The sequence below is a fragment of the Aspergillus fumigatus genome, chromosome 6 (genome assembly GCF_000002655.1).
Source record: "Aspergillus fumigatus Af293 chromosome 6, whole genome shotgun sequence".
In the NCBI taxonomy this organism is placed as follows: Eukaryota; Fungi; Ascomycota; class Eurotiomycetes; order Eurotiales; family Aspergillaceae; genus Aspergillus; species Aspergillus fumigatus.
Window position 1 is genome coordinate 2,615,497 of NC_007199.1, and position 14,820 is coordinate 2,630,316.

Sequence of the window (14,820 nt, forward strand, 5' to 3'; positions counted from 1 at the left end):
GTTGACGGTTCGGTTGCCATGTGCAACGCCCACAATGACATCGCCTTCTCCACATCCACCAGAACCAGATCTCAAAACTGCAAGTTGCAACAAGCTATCAGCCTCAAACGGTCTCTCTTAATACAAAAATACAGAAATTACATTCATATCCTGTAATAAATTGAATATGCCCACCACTCGTCGCCGTAGAGGCAACACTGCCGCCTCCCGCTCAGGTCAGTCGACGCTTTCATTCGGTGGAAAGTCCAGAGTCACCAAGCCATCGGCCACATCGACACAATCTCAGAAGACCAAACACCTCGAACCAATCTCAGCTGCTGTTTCCTCGACCGAAGAGGTCCCAGACCCGGATCAAGTGCCAGTCGCTCCCTCGGAGCCGTCACAGCCGCACGTTGCGGAGCTCGCTGTCAGACAGCAAGCCCAGGAGGAGATCCAGCAACCGCTGAGCGAGGAGGATCAGAAGGCGATCAGGATCACAGAACAGGAACTGCAGCGGTATTGGAAGAAGGAGGAGCAGACAAGGAAGGCACCTCGAGGTGGGTTCTCGGATTGTGATGTTGAGAACCAGCCTGGCCGAGGTAAAGGAAATGCTGACGATATTCCTGATGAGCAGTCCACCAGGAAGATCTATCATTACACGAGAAAATACTGAGACATTTTGATCTGTCTAGTCAGTATGGGGTATGTCTATGATATCTTACTACTTGCCGCTTCTCGTGCTGAGAGCTTCTCTAACATGATATAGCCATGCATCGGAATTGCTCGGCTAAAGCGCTGGAGACGTGCGAAGATGCTGGACCTCAATCCTCCTATCGAAGTCCTGGCTGTCTTGCTGAAAGAGAAAGACACGGTGAAGCAGAGAGCTTATGTCGATGAGTTGCTGTCTTGAGAACCTTTCTATGAACTTTTGTCACATACACCATGACCTGGGAGGTTACGAGGTGCTAAATCGGCGTTGGGTTTATGATTTCAAGCAGGGCGTTCGGTCTATTATGCAGATTATACATCGACAGGAATCAATTAATGATGTGGATCTTATTAGGCTCTTTCTTTTGCGGAATTACTTGGTTTTGATGACACTGCAAAGCCTTAGTCGACTGACCGTACTGCGAGTAACAGGGTTGTTCAACCATATAGTCAGGTCACTTGGTTGGAAATTCATTTGTACGCACCTTTGATGCCAACATATCTTCGAGTCTTCCTGCTGTAGCACTGGAAGCGGTTGCAGACGTCGAATGAGCTCGGCTCTTTCCTCCCTTGTCTGTATCCGATCCAAAGATGACCCCTTTTATTTTAATCTGAGCTGACGGCAAGCAATAGCTTATCGTTACTCAGAGTACGTACGCAGCGTCACTGTCACCTGAGGTTAGGTTGTTCACTGGCTTCCAAGAAGTGATCGGCAGCGTAGAGTACTAATGCATTGTCCAGTCCAGTTGGACCATGTCAAGGATACGAAGCCTATTACTTGCCTTCCGTCCGTCTCATGGATTCTCATCATGATGCAAACGAAGCCTGTTTAGCTTTTTATTCCAACCTTTTTCTCAGGTCCACACTAGGGATGAGGTTTGCTCGCTCTGGGCAGTATTTCTTACTGTTAATTATGAGGTAGCTCAATCTGACCCTGAAGTTTACCATGAGGAGCTCTGCCAGGTATCACATACTTCTTAACTCCCGTGCCATGAGTTTCTTCGATTGACGCGTACGTGAGACATTAACAATTATTGCTTGACTGTCAAGTGGTTTGGCGTCTCGGGACGATCATCAGAGGTCTCCCCCCGCACCTTAGCTGCTCAATCTCTCACATCAAGTATCAACCTTGCCTTTCCGTCTGAAATTTTTCTCTTCCATTTGTGGGATGGATCGCCTGGGTCCATGGACGACAGGCCGATAATCCTTGCAATGCTACCGTATCCTGGATAGCTCTGGTTTCTTGCTTTCCTATCCCTGTGAACTTTCGGTGCCATTCTTCTGGCCAGGATCTGTCCATGCGTTATTCCGTAACTTTGCCCCAGTAAATGCTCTCCAATTTTTGAAAGGTATGAACACCTTCTGCTATACTATGCTTATGTAAAGTTGAGGGTTTTTCGGACCATCCTGCAGCATTGTCTGAGAGAGCCATCTTACTTCATAGTCAACAGATTACAGGAATGTAGCGCACTCGGGCTTATAACGCATCGGGGACATTGAGAGGACAGTGTCCTCGAATGAATGCGAGTCGCACAACCTTCCGCAAACACGACTCAGTGGCGACGAGTGAGAAGACGAAGTTTGACATGCATACGTCAAGCTTGCTGCGGTCAACTGGCTCTGGATGCGTCGATCAGTCAGTCCATGTCCCCCAAAAGTTTCAAGAGTGAGCTGCAGCATGTGATGCAGCTACCCAGGGTCCGGTGCAACAGTCCTGGCTTGGACTAAGGTATATAAAACGCTTTCGCCCCTGGAATGTAGCAGGGCGTTCTTTTGAACAGTCTTCGCTCGTTCAGTATCTATCATTGATACTGTCCTTTCTGAATTGGTCTTTCTCTGTCCAATCTTATCCTCCGAATTGATTCGAGCACTTGATATCCAATATGCACTTCTCTCGTACTTCCCTCATCCTCTTCGCTGCTGGCCTCGCCAGTGCGCAGCTACCAAATGTCCCCGGCTGTTCTGTAAGGTGTACTAGTAGTCGACATAACCATGAGACTAACCTTGCCCATTAGCTGGATTGCTTCGTCGCTGCTCTCTCCGCTGACGGATGCTCATCCTTAACCGACTTCGCCTGCCACTGCCAGAAGCCTGAACTCGTTTCGAACATCACGCCTTGTGTGCAGAGCGCCTGCAACATTGCCGATCAGTCTTGTAAGTCTTCCTAAGCCCACAAACATCCATCGAGATAACTACTGATACTCTTCACAGCTGTTTCCGTTGCTGTCGTCTCCCAGTGCTCTGCTGCCGGCCACCCAATCTCTGTGCCCCCTGTTGGCGCTGCCAGCACCACAGCTTCGGAGACAGCCACCACTACGGAGTCATCAACCCAGACCACAACTGGCACCTCATCCACTGCCTCTAAAACCTCCTCCTCGGCAGCCTCTTCAACCCCCTCTTCCTCCTCGGCCTCTAGCTCACACCATCACTCATCTAGCTCTGCATTGACCACTCGCACCTTGACGAGCACAGAACCAAGCTCTCAATCTACCAGCGCCAGTGCTGCTGCAACTACCACTCTATCCGGCAACGCTGGTTCCGAGAAGGCAAATGTGGCAGGTGTTGTTGCCGTGGCGGCCGCTGCTCTCTACTTGCTGTAGGTAGGACAAGGATGGGACGACGCTAGCGGGATATCAGCTGGGCCAATATGCAGAAACGTATGCGAATTTATATCTATACTTAATAGTCATTTCGATCGTTGCATGATTCTTACTGCGTTGAGTCTCTGATATTTTGTGCTTGCTGCCTGATAAGGTCATAGGGCCTTGACAAAAGCCTTCAATAATGACGCTCCTTATAGGGGAAGAACATCATTGACGTTGTTGGAGGCTACCTACATTATTGTGCTGGCATCTGAGCGACTATAGAACGAAGAATCTGTAGACACCAGTCACTTCAATACGTCAATACCCCAACTCGAACTTGAGAGACTACTAAATTGACTAGGACAGAGGATTAATTTTAACATGGCCACTGCTTCTGATCAAGAATAAGCAGGTCAAAAAATTTTATTAAAAAAAAGTCGATAATCAGCAACATCGCATGTTGCCCTTGCCCTAAGGAACATCCATCCTGACAACATAAAATTGACTAGGACAGTACACTCCAACAAGATACTCGTCCTTGTCTGATCTCAAGCCCAATGACCCTCTGGGACGCCTTCGGACATAGGAAACAGCACAAAAACCCTCGAATGCCTGCAGGAAATTGGTCGTAATTAATGTAATCCAGCCTGGTCTACGCAAGAGACCAGTTGATGCAAGGTCAGCTTTGATGATAATATCAGATCCACTATCTAGGCTTGCAGCATAATGCAGCTACTATACTTCATCATGGTAAAAACCACTAATCTGTCAAATCAGTTGCGCTTCAGAGAGGAGGTGAACCATTGTCAGTACGCTGTACTAATCCCCACAACGGACGCCACTTGTGATAGGATACAAATGAAAATAATGCAAACATGAGACCTATGGTACCCATAACCTTACAAACCCTCCAACCTCCTGGCGGCAGGTCACACAGCTGCCGAAATTGTTCATAGCAAGGCTCACTCTGCATTCCTCGCATATACAAAGGCATCGGCATGGCCATGTTATGATCGAACGTGGATTGGCCTGGCAGATAACACACGGTGGACCGTCCGGTCCGAGGCCCGAGGCGCCTGATTCCCACGTCTGCGCCTCAGGATTGGCACGATTGGCTTCCGATCGACGAGTCAGAATGAACTTCTCGAGCATCTCAGATTCTTCTTCCGGAGTCGGTTTCCGCTTCTCTTTACCCGTCTGCTGCCCAGAACTCCCTGAGAACCGGGAGGATAGAAGAACCTGCGCTCTCTCGCGCTCCATCTTTTGCTGGAATTGACGTCGCGTCATAATGCGCCCATCTCGCCCGGCAGCTAGATGAGCAGCTAGGATACGTGCCTCATGTCGGCTTTCCTGGTCACGAGGGTCGAGGAGGCGCGCTAAAGAGCCAACATCCACCAACGGCTCGTCAACAGGGGTGCTCTCCCGCGAGACACCTGCTGGGTATGGGCTGCGTTGAGTAGGTGTACGTCGGCCATCAGATTCGTCTTCCCACTCTGATTCAGCATTTGTTGACATAGATACGACGCTGGTGGTATCACAAAGATCGTCGCTGTCAGAGGGTACATAGTCGGGACTTTGATCCTGGTTACCCCACGAGCCGCCGGCTCTCCACCAACCATAGAGCTTCTCATCGAGACGCTTCTCGTCAGATTCCTCCCATTTCGGTGCAATGGAAAGCTCCCTCTTTCGCATTTCCTTTTCTACGTCGAACTCATAGTCTCCAGGAAGCTCAAGTTCGCCTTCATCAGTCAGGATCCAGAAATCCAGCGATTCTGCCCGACTGCTACTATTTCCCTCTTGGCCCCGTCGGCGTGACCCCAGTAGAACCTTCAGCCATTGTGGTCGCGCACTGAGGCCGATTCGGTCGAGTATTCTGTCGAATCCATAGGCGCTCCACTTGAAGATGAGATAGAAAATGCCACGAAAGAAAGAGAAGCCGTGGTAGCATCTGGTCGCGCCTCGGAATGCGCCAACACTGCCAGGGTCGGTTTGAGACCGTACAGACCGTGGTCCGCCTTTAGGTTTCTCGATCTGTTTCTCCTTTCCATACCCACTTTCCCATTCTGGCGATGGTTCTGAAATATCGAAGGTGATCGGTTCGACACCTGTAAATGGCACGTCCTGGTCGTAGGACCTTGAACTGCGCTGGAAGGAGCGTGAACGTCGGGACTTTTCAATCTCCGCCAGTCTATCCTCCTCCAACCATGTCATCGGACGTGCAACGACCGCTTTCCCTTCATTCAGAAAGACCGCTTCACTAGCAGCAGTTAAAGCAGTGTACCCAATCCGGAGTAATGTGGTGTAGAAATCCTCATGCCGGTTGAAGCGGATATTCCGAATCTGGTTCGCTCCTTGCATGTTTTCGTGGGCGAGTGAAAATCGTTCGCGAAGCGAAAGCGGCTGCCCATCGTCCATTGGTAATGAGAAAGCCGTGATCAGGAGAGCGACTACATAAATAATCGCACAAATGACAATGCCTAGTAATACCAATAGGTGAGGTACAAAGTCAACAATGCAAACCGTGGGAAATTTAAGTACGCCAGTGTCGCTGCCCGTCGGTGAGCCAGTCAATAGACCCCATACCATAGCAGACATAAAGCAAAGACCCCAGAAAGCGGTATTGAATAGGCGATACCGGCTTTGTTGACCGAGCACGTCCAAAATGTTGGACGTCAAGCTGTTGCAACAAGAGATCAAAGCAATCAAGAGCAACTCGGGAGTAACGTTCATTCGTTCCAAGACCTGCGATCTGCTAAGCAGCTGAAGATTCGAGTGGGCGGACTCGCTGGAAGATGACGAGCTGTCCTTGCTGCTGGCGTGCTTGGAAAGGCCAAATAACCCAAAGCCAATGGATTGACTTATCATCGACTCTGCCTCGGCGAAGGCAAGGGAATGCTCAAAGATAGACATGCCAGCCTCGGTCACGACCGCTCTTCCCTGCAAAGCGCAAGAGAGGGTCTCAACAAAGTGGCTGAGACAGAGCCGCAAAAAAACAGGCCACAAGAAAACGAATGAGCCGTAAGAAACATCCGATTCGTTGGCGGGCCGACCCATCTTCACCGCGCTGCAGGATTGTTGATCGGACTCCCATGATAAAAGTGTGGAACTGAGAGAATAGAGGAACCCGCCCCCACCAGCATGATCAAGCGACAACCGTTTCCCAGAGGTTCCGTAACGGATGAGGGGGTAATCAGGAGATGTTTGACACCGTATAGCACGAAGTAAGACGAGGATCTGAGAGATGAACAGTACAATGGGAATGATTCGCAGCGCCATGCGTCGGTGAAAGTCTAGAGTGAGATGTCGTCTGGTCGAAGCATAGATCGTGATACGATTCAAAATTATACCCTTTAAAGTATGTCAGGATACTCAGGTCTGTCACCATGTGCTTATCTCTTACCACTGCAAAACAAGCCAAGGACCACCGACTGGTCAGATATGAAAAGAACCCGCTAAATCTCCTCATTGCTTGGAGAAACTCTGCCAAATAAACACCTGTTTCCATTTGCGTGGCAGCATCAGCCATCCTCTCTCCTGCCGCTCCAGCCACCGCCTGTGTTGCTGCTACCGCCGCATCGGCCGCTGATCCTGTTCCAGGGGCATGACCTGAGATCCGAGTCGCCATATCCGGTAGCCCCACTAACCTCGAGAGTTGTCGCGGAATAGTCGAAAAGGCAAGGCTCTCTGCCTGGCGCAAACCACGTAATGGGAGAGTGAGGAGCTCGCGAGGCGACGAGAGCAGCGAATATTGGGCGGTGGTAATTGCTGTAGAGTTGACAGATTGCATGGCGGATGCCGAAGTTGTGGCGGCTGGAGTTGCAAGGATGGTCGCGGTATCCTGAACGAACGACATATTGTTTGTTTGACTTCTGTCAAAAGGCAGATCCTGACCAAATGAGGAGGCGTCGTAAACTAGAAGAAGCCTCCCAACACTGGCCACTTGGAGAGGATGAGATCATCGGTTCGCAATACAAAGAGACAAAAGGTTTATCTTCAACAAAACATGACAAAGGGCTCTGCTCATCTAAGAGTCAGTCAAGAGGAGATGATGTTGAGATACATTGTACCAGCAGCGTGGCTGATGTAAGGTTGTTCGTTGGACAGGGCCTTGTTCCAGTTGACATGGAGATATCATGATCCCTCGGGCGTTATTTTGGGCTTATCGTTGCGATTTCCCCCAAAGTCCCAGCCAGGACACTAAACCAGATGTAGTAGTACCAACTGTCTCCCGCACGTGCCTCGGCCAGCTGTTGTGCCTTAGGACTTTCTGAGAGCAATCGACTGTCAATATGATTTTGGATGATTAGACTACTTATGTTCTAATCGAAGAATGGGCGTTGATAATTAATGATAATTATCCCAAACAATCAGGCTCAGAGATGTGGTAGTCATTCCTGCTTGAAATAGCGCCTACGGTGACATTTACAGCACTATTAAACATCACTTTTTTTTTTTTTTTTTTAATTAAAAAAGGCGTCTGGAAGAAGTACTCATCAGTCTGGCTAACAATATTAGATAAGGGTAGAGGAAGGTTAAATTGTGTTGAGGATACTCATTCATTCGTATCAAATTGTTGTCTGTCATGGTAAAAAGCCATAAGAGTAAGACTATCACAACCTGTACATCTCGCTGCGACTCCGTACGCCATCAAATATGCATGTGTTGTCCAGTGGCACATACTGCCTTGTGATCACCTTCAGTGCTTCCTGCGCCACTAGCCCACCTGTGAGAGCGGATATGTTATGTAGCTCCCCACCTTCTGTGCGTCTCAACTCTTGCGTAGCTTCCAAGATCTTCTCCCGTGCTCGTTCGTCAATAGCAGTAGGATCGGAGGCAAGATTACTGATGACTTGTTGAATGTGGGTATTCCACAGGGACTCGTCATCAAGAGATACATCAGCGATATTGGATTCCTGAATGTCGGTCACGATGTCATCCAGAATTTGACAGGCAATGAAGATCGGAACAAGTGCTTCGGAAGAGCTGAGGTTATCTGTGATCGCTTTCAGAGTCTGCGCGTCGCCGTTGATGCGAGGGATATCACGGCCATGAATAACTTTGATGTGAGCAGCGTTCTTGCAAAATATCTCAATATCTTTGTCGGGAATGACGGCCGCCCGTGGTCCCAACTGAGCTTCGAGCCTTCTGACTGTTGCTGTTACCTCTTCCACGTCCTTTCTTGCTTTCGATTTGTAGATATTTTGAAGAGAGACATAGTCGGCCGATTGAGCTTTCATGTCAGGTAGCGAGCCAGGCAGAGGGAGCACCTTGTGCGTTTGGTAAAATTCATGAACAGCTGCCGCAATGAGCCAGAATTCAGCTGAGTTCTGTTTGAGGTTCTTGCACTGGTCCATCTCGAAAATCTCACGGATTGAGCCGCGCAAACTGAATGGATTCAATGATTTCAGTACCGCAGCAACTGCCTCGTCATAGTTCTCTTCGCCTCCTTCGGCATTATTCGTCCTGGCACTAGCCCGAACAAACTCCCTGAACTCTGATTTCTCCTTGTAATTTGAAGGCACCTTGCCGTCATGGGCTTGTTTCCACTTTTCCAGGTAGTGAAGCAGTAACAATACATACGGCACGTGGCCATGTTGGTGGTCGTCCATACTGTCCAGGTTGCTAATGCTGGCGCCAGCCGCTGCCAATTCTGGCCATGGGTTAAGAAGACGAAGGTCTTGTGTCGCTTCAGGATCCGGATGTGTCTCTACTATGGGAAAATCTGCTGGAAGCTGAAGGGAAAAGACAGAGTAGAACCCGACAGAGCGCAGATATAGCACTGGGATATTCAGTGCCTTGGCAGCGTTGCAAACAGTATCTAAAGTAGAACGTTTCACAGGACCGGATATCAACACCAGCCTATGCTGCGCAAGAAAGTCTGGCTCCTGTTGCAAGACTTCTGAGATGGACTAGTAGTTTAGATTAGCGCCGCCTATTCGCAAAGCCAAGCTAGAAGTGGCAGTCATATATACCTTTGGACGAAAACTTCCTTCGACATCTGGGTTCAACTCTCTCAACAGGCGGCAGGTTTCCTCAGCTCTAGATTTCCCCAGACTCTCTGACTCGAGAAAGAAGTTCACTCCCAGATCAGGCTCTGTAACAACAGCAGGATCTACAATGGTGAAGCCACCAATGCCGGGGAGCACAAGGTTCTTGAGGGTTTCGACGCCAGCCACGCCCGATACTCCAGTGCCTTGATCTCCCCAGGAACCATCGGAGTTGACCAATAAAACACGAGACTCTTCAAGAGCTTGCTGCCCGCTCGCAGCCCACAAACGTAGTTGGCGATCGTACTTCCTCTCCTTCGAAGACGGCCCTACCAGGGCAGCAGGGAAAGTATCAGTCATAATGCGTGGTTGATATAGTTCCTTAGGTAGGTTTGAGTATTCATCAGGTACTCTTCAAATTCAAAGGAAAAAAGCGATAACCAATACAAGGGCAGATTCGACGGGCCCTATCCACCAAAGATCATAGCAATGCATCTGCTTGTGTTGATGATTGTCGGGCATAACTGTGATGTGATCACATGACCAAGAGCCAGGCGCGCCCATGTGATGTTGTGGCCTGAGACGCCTGAGGCACTTTGGAACATAAGGTATGACGCCATAACCCCGCCGTCAAAAACATTGTACCTGACACGAACCAGGTGAGTTGTCTATTCTGTGGTTCGCTCAATTGTAATATTGCATCTGCCATTGAACCATTTTATTGACATGTCATGTGGGTGATTCTTTCTCAAGTGCACTCTGTTTCTCAAGTTCATTCGTCGTGGCCGTGTGGCTCCACGGAAAAGTTTCTTTGGCTCTGATACTGGACTCCCCCACACCGGGGTTTGTTTTCTGGCCATTGTGCTCCAGCTGTGGGCCCTAGAAAACCTTCTCAACGGATGCATGCCCTGTCAGCTCTGAATCTAACTTGTCTATCTATGCTTTGTAGGACACGGCCCTTGTTCCGTTTCTCCTCATTTATCTCGTACCCTCGATCCCATCCCATCTATCCTACCCTTTCCCCCATCTATCACCCTCCAACTCGTTTTCAGTCCAATATGGCCAGTGTAATCGAGGCCGCAAAGCGCGCCGCCGGTAAGGCCGCTGTCGCCAACCACTACCCCAAAGATGCCAAATTTGTCGGTATCGGTAGCGGATCTACTATTGTATATGTTGTCGAGGCTATCAAAGAATCTGGCATTGATACCTCTATGACAAGATACGTTCCCACCGGCTTCCAATCAAAACAGCTCATCCTTTCCGCCGGCTTGACAGCAGTCGATTTTGATTCACTACCCGAAGGAACCGTACTTGATGTCGCCTTTGATGGTGCGGACGAGGTTGACGATGAGCTCAACTTAATAAAGGGCGGCGGCGCCTGTCTTTTTCAGGAGAAAATTGTGGCTCTGCAGGCCAAGGAGTTCATCTGCGTGGCAGGTTAGCGATGAGTCACGCCGTCGTGCGGCGGAAACCGGAATGAAGGACAAAAACGTGGCTAATACTTACGTCCAGACTCGCGCAAACTCCAGTCTCGTCTCCTCACGAATTGGAAATATATTCCCATTGAGGTGGCACCTATTGCCGCCCCTCGTGTCCTAACCAAGCTGCGAGAGTTGGGCAGCATTCAGCCTGCCATTCGGCCCAGCGGCACCTCCAAGGGACCCCTGAAGACTGATCAGGACTTCTACATCATTGACGCTCCTTTCCCTCCATTGCTCACCAAGGCTGACGTCGCCGCTGGTAAAGATGGGAGCGGAAAGGGAGGAATCTGGGAGGTTGATGCCCTGGCGCAGGCGATTAAGATGATTGCGGGCGTACTGGAGGTTGGCATTTTCTCCGGTGTGACGGGACCTCAGGCTCAAGCGCTTGGAGGTGTTGGAGGCCAGAAGCCCATCGCTGCTTACTTTGGCATGCCCGACGGCACAGTATCGGTTAGGAAGGCCATTTCTTAGCCTTCTTCCCATACTGATATACTCTACACGGTGGACTACAACGGAAAAAAGGCGACTTGGACATATATGATACCATAAAACTTCCTGCATGACTTCTTGCCGTCGAATCTCACCGCGGCTGAGAATCCAGAATGGACAGCTTTGCTTTACTGTAAATTATTACCCAAGTTTAATTCCACGCGCTAGTCATAAAGTAAAGACATTCTAATTATCAGTATAAATGTTTATTTCGCACCCTTTCCTTTCGCCTCAGTCTCGCCCAATTCGCGCACATAGATTCGGACAGTTCCCTCTGAGACATCGTCTTTTCCGTCTTCAAAACCAGGGCTAACAGCAATCGCCAAGTACTTTCCATTGCCGCTGAAATCAACAGCAGCAATGCTCGATGGGTATTTCTGATACTGCCTGATCCTCCTCTTCGCAATTCCATCCCAAAGTGCAACGACACCATCACCACCGCCGGACGCGAATGTTCCATGGATGGGGTGGAACGCAAGCGTGTTCACGGGATATACCACGTCAACATCATCAGCCGTCTGCCGATGACACTTGAAAGCATATTTCCGTGCTTGTGACTCAGCAGACGGATCGAACCACTCGACTGCGACTCGTCCCTCAATGCTCGAGGATGCGTAGCCAGCGTCATCGGGCATGCACGCAACACAGCGGGTCATAAATTTGAGACTGCTCTCTCGTCGCTGCCATGGCTCGATATCAACCTTGTTGGGAGATGTGGCGTCCGACTGGTCTGTAAGGAGTGCCAATGCTTTCAGGTCGTAAATGTGGAGGGAACGCGAGGCCATGGCAACAACGAGTTTCGTGGCGGTGAGAGACATGGAGAACGGCTTTGAAGGAAGAGGAATGATTGCGGGGATAGAGTCGGCTTCAGTATTCACGCGGTGCACATGTAGCGTCGAGTCCCACGACGCAGATATGACAATGTTATGCTCCTTGCTGTAGGCGACACACCGGACCCCAGCGTTATGGCTGCTAAGCACTGTCTGTGTAGATGATGTGACATCGATCCTGCCAATAACAAGAGACAGTCAGTCGAGAGAAAGCACCAAGCGGCGATGGGAAAACGTACTTTCGGACGTCCCAATCCAAACCCGCTGTGTAGATCACATCCTCATTCTCGCCAAAACACAGGTCAAGCACCGGCGCACGATGTTCAAACTTTTGTAACAGCTTCCCTTCACTAACGTTTCCATTCTCGTCCCTCAGATCATAAAGGTAGACGTTCTTGTCCCATGATGAAACGACAATTCGCGTTGAATTTGGATCCGGCGAGAACTTCAAAGCGGAGATGGCATCTGCAGGCGGATTTGCGACGGCGAATTGATCTAGATTGCGGTCAGTACAAGCATGTACAGCGGTTTCTATTGACCTTACTTGATGCCATATTGTGCTTTAATTGTTCAGAGGAAAGTGAATCGGTTCAGTCCTAAGCTATATCAGTATCATTGATCCCCCCCGGCGTCATCGAAGCTTTGCGCTTTAGGTCGTTTTCTGCCTGCGTATACCGCCTTGACATGTTTCCCTCCCCGCCATCGCCGCATCTTGAAGCCATCGAGAATTGGAGAATACTATATTCCTTGCTTGCCGCATATCTCTCCCGCTCGCAACTTAAAATGCCTTTCGCGCAGCTGGTAATAGGGCCTCCGGGTGCGGGGAAGTCAACATATTGCAACGGTATGCATCAGTTCTTGGGAGCTATCGGCCGGAAGTGCTCTATCGTAAATCTGGACCCCGCAAATGACAAGACGTCGTATCCGTGTGCGCTGGACGTTCGCGACCTCGTCACTCTCGAGGAGATCATGAGTGAGGATCAACTAGGCCCTAATGGCGGTGTCTTGTACGCACTGGAGGAACTGGAGGAGAACTTTGAATGGTTGGAGGAGGGGCTGAAGGACCTCGGAGGTAGGCCCTGACCTATCCTTGATTACTGCTATACGACCGAGAGCACGATAGTTGATACTCTTCTGAATAGAGGACTATGTTCTATTTGATTGTCCGGGCCAGGTTGAAATCTTTACGCATCATTCGTCGTTGCGGAATATTTTCTTCAGAATACAAAAGCTGGGCTATAGAGTCAGTTCATCTTCATCTTAGCACAAGTTTTCCTGCTAACATGAATGCTACAGCTAATCGTAATACATCTCATTGACTCATACAACCTCACACTACCATCGATGTATATATCCGCTCTCCTTCTTTCCCTCCGCGCCATGCTCCAGATGGATCTCCCTCACATCAACGTCCTCACTAAAATCGATAACCTTTCGAACTACGCCCCCCTACCTTTCAACCTGGATTTCTACACGGAAGTCCAAGACCTTTCATACCTCCTTCCACACCTAGAGGCCGAGTCATCACGATTATCACATGCAAAATTTGGCGCCCTCAACAATGCCATCATCGACCTGGTGGAAGAATTCGGGCTCGTGGCATTTGAGACACTGGCCGTGGAAGACAAGAAGAGCATGATGAATTTGTTGCGAGTTATTGATAGGGCAAGTGGGTATGCATTCGGGCCCGCTGAGGGTGCAAACGATACCATCTGGCAGGTTGCTGTCCGGGAAGGACTAGGGACCATGGATATCCGAGACGTCCAGGAACGATGGCTCGACGCGAAGGACGAATACGACGCGCAAGAACGCAGTGAGCTCGAGGCCGAGGCGAAAGCCAGGGAACAGGCTGCACAGCCGCCGCCGAGAGAGGACGATGAACTCGATGCCGACTTGGCGAACTTCAGGGGCTCGCTCCCCGACAGCGGCGTAAAAGTGATACGGAAGTCATGATTTGAGTCCTTCATGGTCTATCTGTACATGTATTATAGGGTATCTCTAATGAACAAACAATCTATCACAAACTCCTGATGATGCAACGAGAGAACACACATCGCCCATTCGATGGAAGCCGGTTAATCCTCATCATCACTTCCCATATCCAGATCATCCTCATCCATCACCTCTCGCACAGAGGCAGCGGCAAATCTGCCCACAGCCGCGGCCTCCCTGTCCTCCAACCCCCCAACCAACCCTTCCAAAACCCCCATCTCATCCGCCCCCTTCAGCCGCGAGATTTCCCTGCGCGCCCTCCGAATGGCCTCCTCCTCAACCTTCTTCATCGTCCCAGACACCTTCATTACCCGAAACACACACGATCGCATCTTCTCTGCACCCGCAGGAGCACCCTTTTTCATCCCACCATTATTAAAATCCGGTACTTGCGACATATACGTAAGAGCCGTCCAGACGAGACGGAACGACGCGCGCGGACACCGGATGATAGCTGTCGAAGTGGCAGGCGACAAATATTTGACTATTCACTCATGTCAGAACCCGAAACAAATCAAGAAACAACACATGATGAAACGCACCACTAACACCCCCGGCCCCAACACCACCCAGCCGGCCGACGCCCCAGTCCCCGAAAATCTCCGCGACTTCCTCCCTTACCATCTTCGCGAGTAAGGCCGGTGTCAGCGCATCGGATGTGGGCGAGTGTATCCGGAGCTGGGCGTCAGCCTGCGAGGGCAATTTCGTTTTGCTTGTTGAGGAGGTGGGCCAAGAGGAGCGCTCTGGGTAGAGGATGTCGAGGAGGAGG

The 14,820-nt window shown here is 50.1% G+C and overlaps 8 protein-coding genes across 8 annotated transcripts; 5 read left to right on the plus strand and 3 right to left on the minus strand.

The window, feature by feature from the left end:
- Window positions 1–63: 63 nt before the first annotated feature.
- AFUA_6G10560 (putative DNA polymerase delta subunit 4) lies at window positions 64–1,044 on the plus strand. The gene is made up of 3 exons (XM_745851.2): window positions 64–536; window positions 614–681; window positions 746–1,044. Exons 1-3 carry the CDS (start codon window positions 167–169, stop codon window positions 887–889), a joined length of 582 nt encoding a protein of 193 aa, XP_750944.1. The 5' UTR covers window positions 64–166; the 3' UTR covers window positions 890–1,044.
- Window positions 1,045–2,444: 1,400 nt separating this feature from the next.
- On the plus strand, window positions 2,445–3,497 carry cfmB (CFEM domain-containing protein). The gene is made up of 3 exons (XM_745853.2): window positions 2,445–2,651; window positions 2,703–2,841; window positions 2,899–3,497. The coding sequence occupies exons 1-3, from the start codon at window positions 2,571–2,573 to the stop codon at window positions 3,285–3,287; spliced, it is 609 nt and encodes a 202-aa protein (XP_750946.1). The 5' UTR covers window positions 2,445–2,570; the 3' UTR covers window positions 3,288–3,497.
- Window positions 3,498–3,906: 409 nt separating this feature from the next.
- AFUA_6G10590 (putative ubiquitin-protein ligase (Asi3)) lies at window positions 3,907–7,431 on the minus strand. Its single transcript, XM_745854.2, has 2 exons — window positions 6,673–7,431; window positions 3,907–6,620 (listed from the first exon to the last, which is right to left on the minus strand). Exons 1-2 carry the CDS (start codon window positions 7,123–7,125, stop codon window positions 4,155–4,157), a joined length of 2,919 nt encoding a protein of 972 aa, XP_750947.1. The 5' UTR covers window positions 7,126–7,431; the 3' UTR covers window positions 3,907–4,154.
- Window positions 7,432–7,720: 289 nt separating this feature from the next.
- Window positions 7,721–9,619, minus strand: ulaA (NEDD8-activating enzyme E1 regulatory subunit; the record flags this gene model as incomplete). Its single annotated transcript, XM_745855.2, has 2 exons — window positions 7,721–9,181; window positions 9,245–9,619. The coding sequence occupies 2 exons, from the start codon at window positions 9,617–9,619 to the stop codon at window positions 7,883–7,885; spliced, it is 1,674 nt and encodes a 557-aa protein (XP_750948.1). The 3' UTR covers window positions 7,721–7,882.
- Window positions 9,620–10,317: 698 nt separating this feature from the next.
- On the plus strand, window positions 10,318–11,211 carry AFUA_6G10610 (ribose-5-phosphate isomerase RKI1; the record flags this gene model as incomplete). The annotated part of the gene is made up of 2 exons (XM_745856.1): window positions 10,318–10,696; window positions 10,772–11,211. The coding sequence occupies 2 exons, from the start codon at window positions 10,318–10,320 to the stop codon at window positions 11,209–11,211; spliced, it is 819 nt and encodes a 272-aa protein (XP_750949.1).
- A 224-nt stretch (window positions 11,212–11,435) lies between these two features.
- On the minus strand, window positions 11,436–12,613 carry AFUA_6G10620 (WD40 repeat domain-containing protein; the record flags this gene model as incomplete). Its single annotated transcript, XM_745857.1, has 3 exons — window positions 11,436–12,237; window positions 12,299–12,554; window positions 12,604–12,613. 3 exons carry the CDS (start codon window positions 12,611–12,613, stop codon window positions 11,436–11,438), a joined length of 1,068 nt encoding a protein of 355 aa, XP_750950.1.
- Window positions 12,614–12,743: 130 nt separating this feature from the next.
- AFUA_6G10630 (GTPase GPN2) lies at window positions 12,744–14,012 on the plus strand (the record flags this gene model as incomplete). Its single annotated transcript, XM_745858.1, has 3 exons — window positions 12,744–13,131; window positions 13,202–13,302; window positions 13,356–14,012. 3 exons carry the CDS (start codon window positions 12,744–12,746, stop codon window positions 14,010–14,012), a joined length of 1,146 nt encoding a protein of 381 aa, XP_750951.1.
- An 80-nt stretch (window positions 14,013–14,092) lies between these two features.
- On the plus strand, window positions 14,093–14,687 carry AFUA_6G10640 (uncharacterized protein; the record flags this gene model as incomplete). The annotated part of the gene is made up of 2 exons (XM_745859.1): window positions 14,093–14,133; window positions 14,165–14,687. The coding sequence occupies 2 exons, from the start codon at window positions 14,093–14,095 to the stop codon at window positions 14,685–14,687; spliced, it is 564 nt and encodes a 187-aa protein (XP_750952.1).
- Between the last annotated feature and the right edge of the window lie 133 nt (window positions 14,688–14,820).

Bases quoted from the DNA above. Each gene is read 5' to 3' on its own strand.
- AFUA_6G10590 (XM_745854.2), bottom strand. From the start codon at position 7,125: ATGTCGTTCGTTCAGGATACCGCGACCATCCTTGCAACTCCAGCCGCC. The intron at 6,621-6,672 runs GTAAGAGATAAG...CATACTTTAAAG, and splicing joins CCTTGGCTTGTTTTGCAGTG to GGTATAATTTTGAATCGTAT.
- AFUA_6G10560 (XM_745851.2), top strand. From the start codon at position 167: ATGCCCACCACTCGTCGCCGTAGAGGCAACACTGCCGCCTCCCGCTCA. The intron at 537-613 runs GTGGGTTCTCGG...CCTGATGAGCAG, and splicing joins GACAAGGAAGGCACCTCGAG to TCCACCAGGAAGATCTATCA. The intron at 682-745 runs GTATGTCTATGA...AACATGATATAG, and splicing joins ATCTGTCTAGTCAGTATGGG to CCATGCATCGGAATTGCTCG.
- cfmB (XM_745853.2), top strand. From the start codon at position 2,571: ATGCACTTCTCTCGTACTTCCCTCATCCTCTTCGCTGCTGGCCTCGCC. The intron at 2,652-2,702 runs GTAAGGTGTACT...CTTGCCCATTAG, and splicing joins CAAATGTCCCCGGCTGTTCT to CTGGATTGCTTCGTCGCTGC. The intron at 2,842-2,898 runs GTAAGTCTTCCT...TACTCTTCACAG, and splicing joins CAACATTGCCGATCAGTCTT to CTGTTTCCGTTGCTGTCGTC.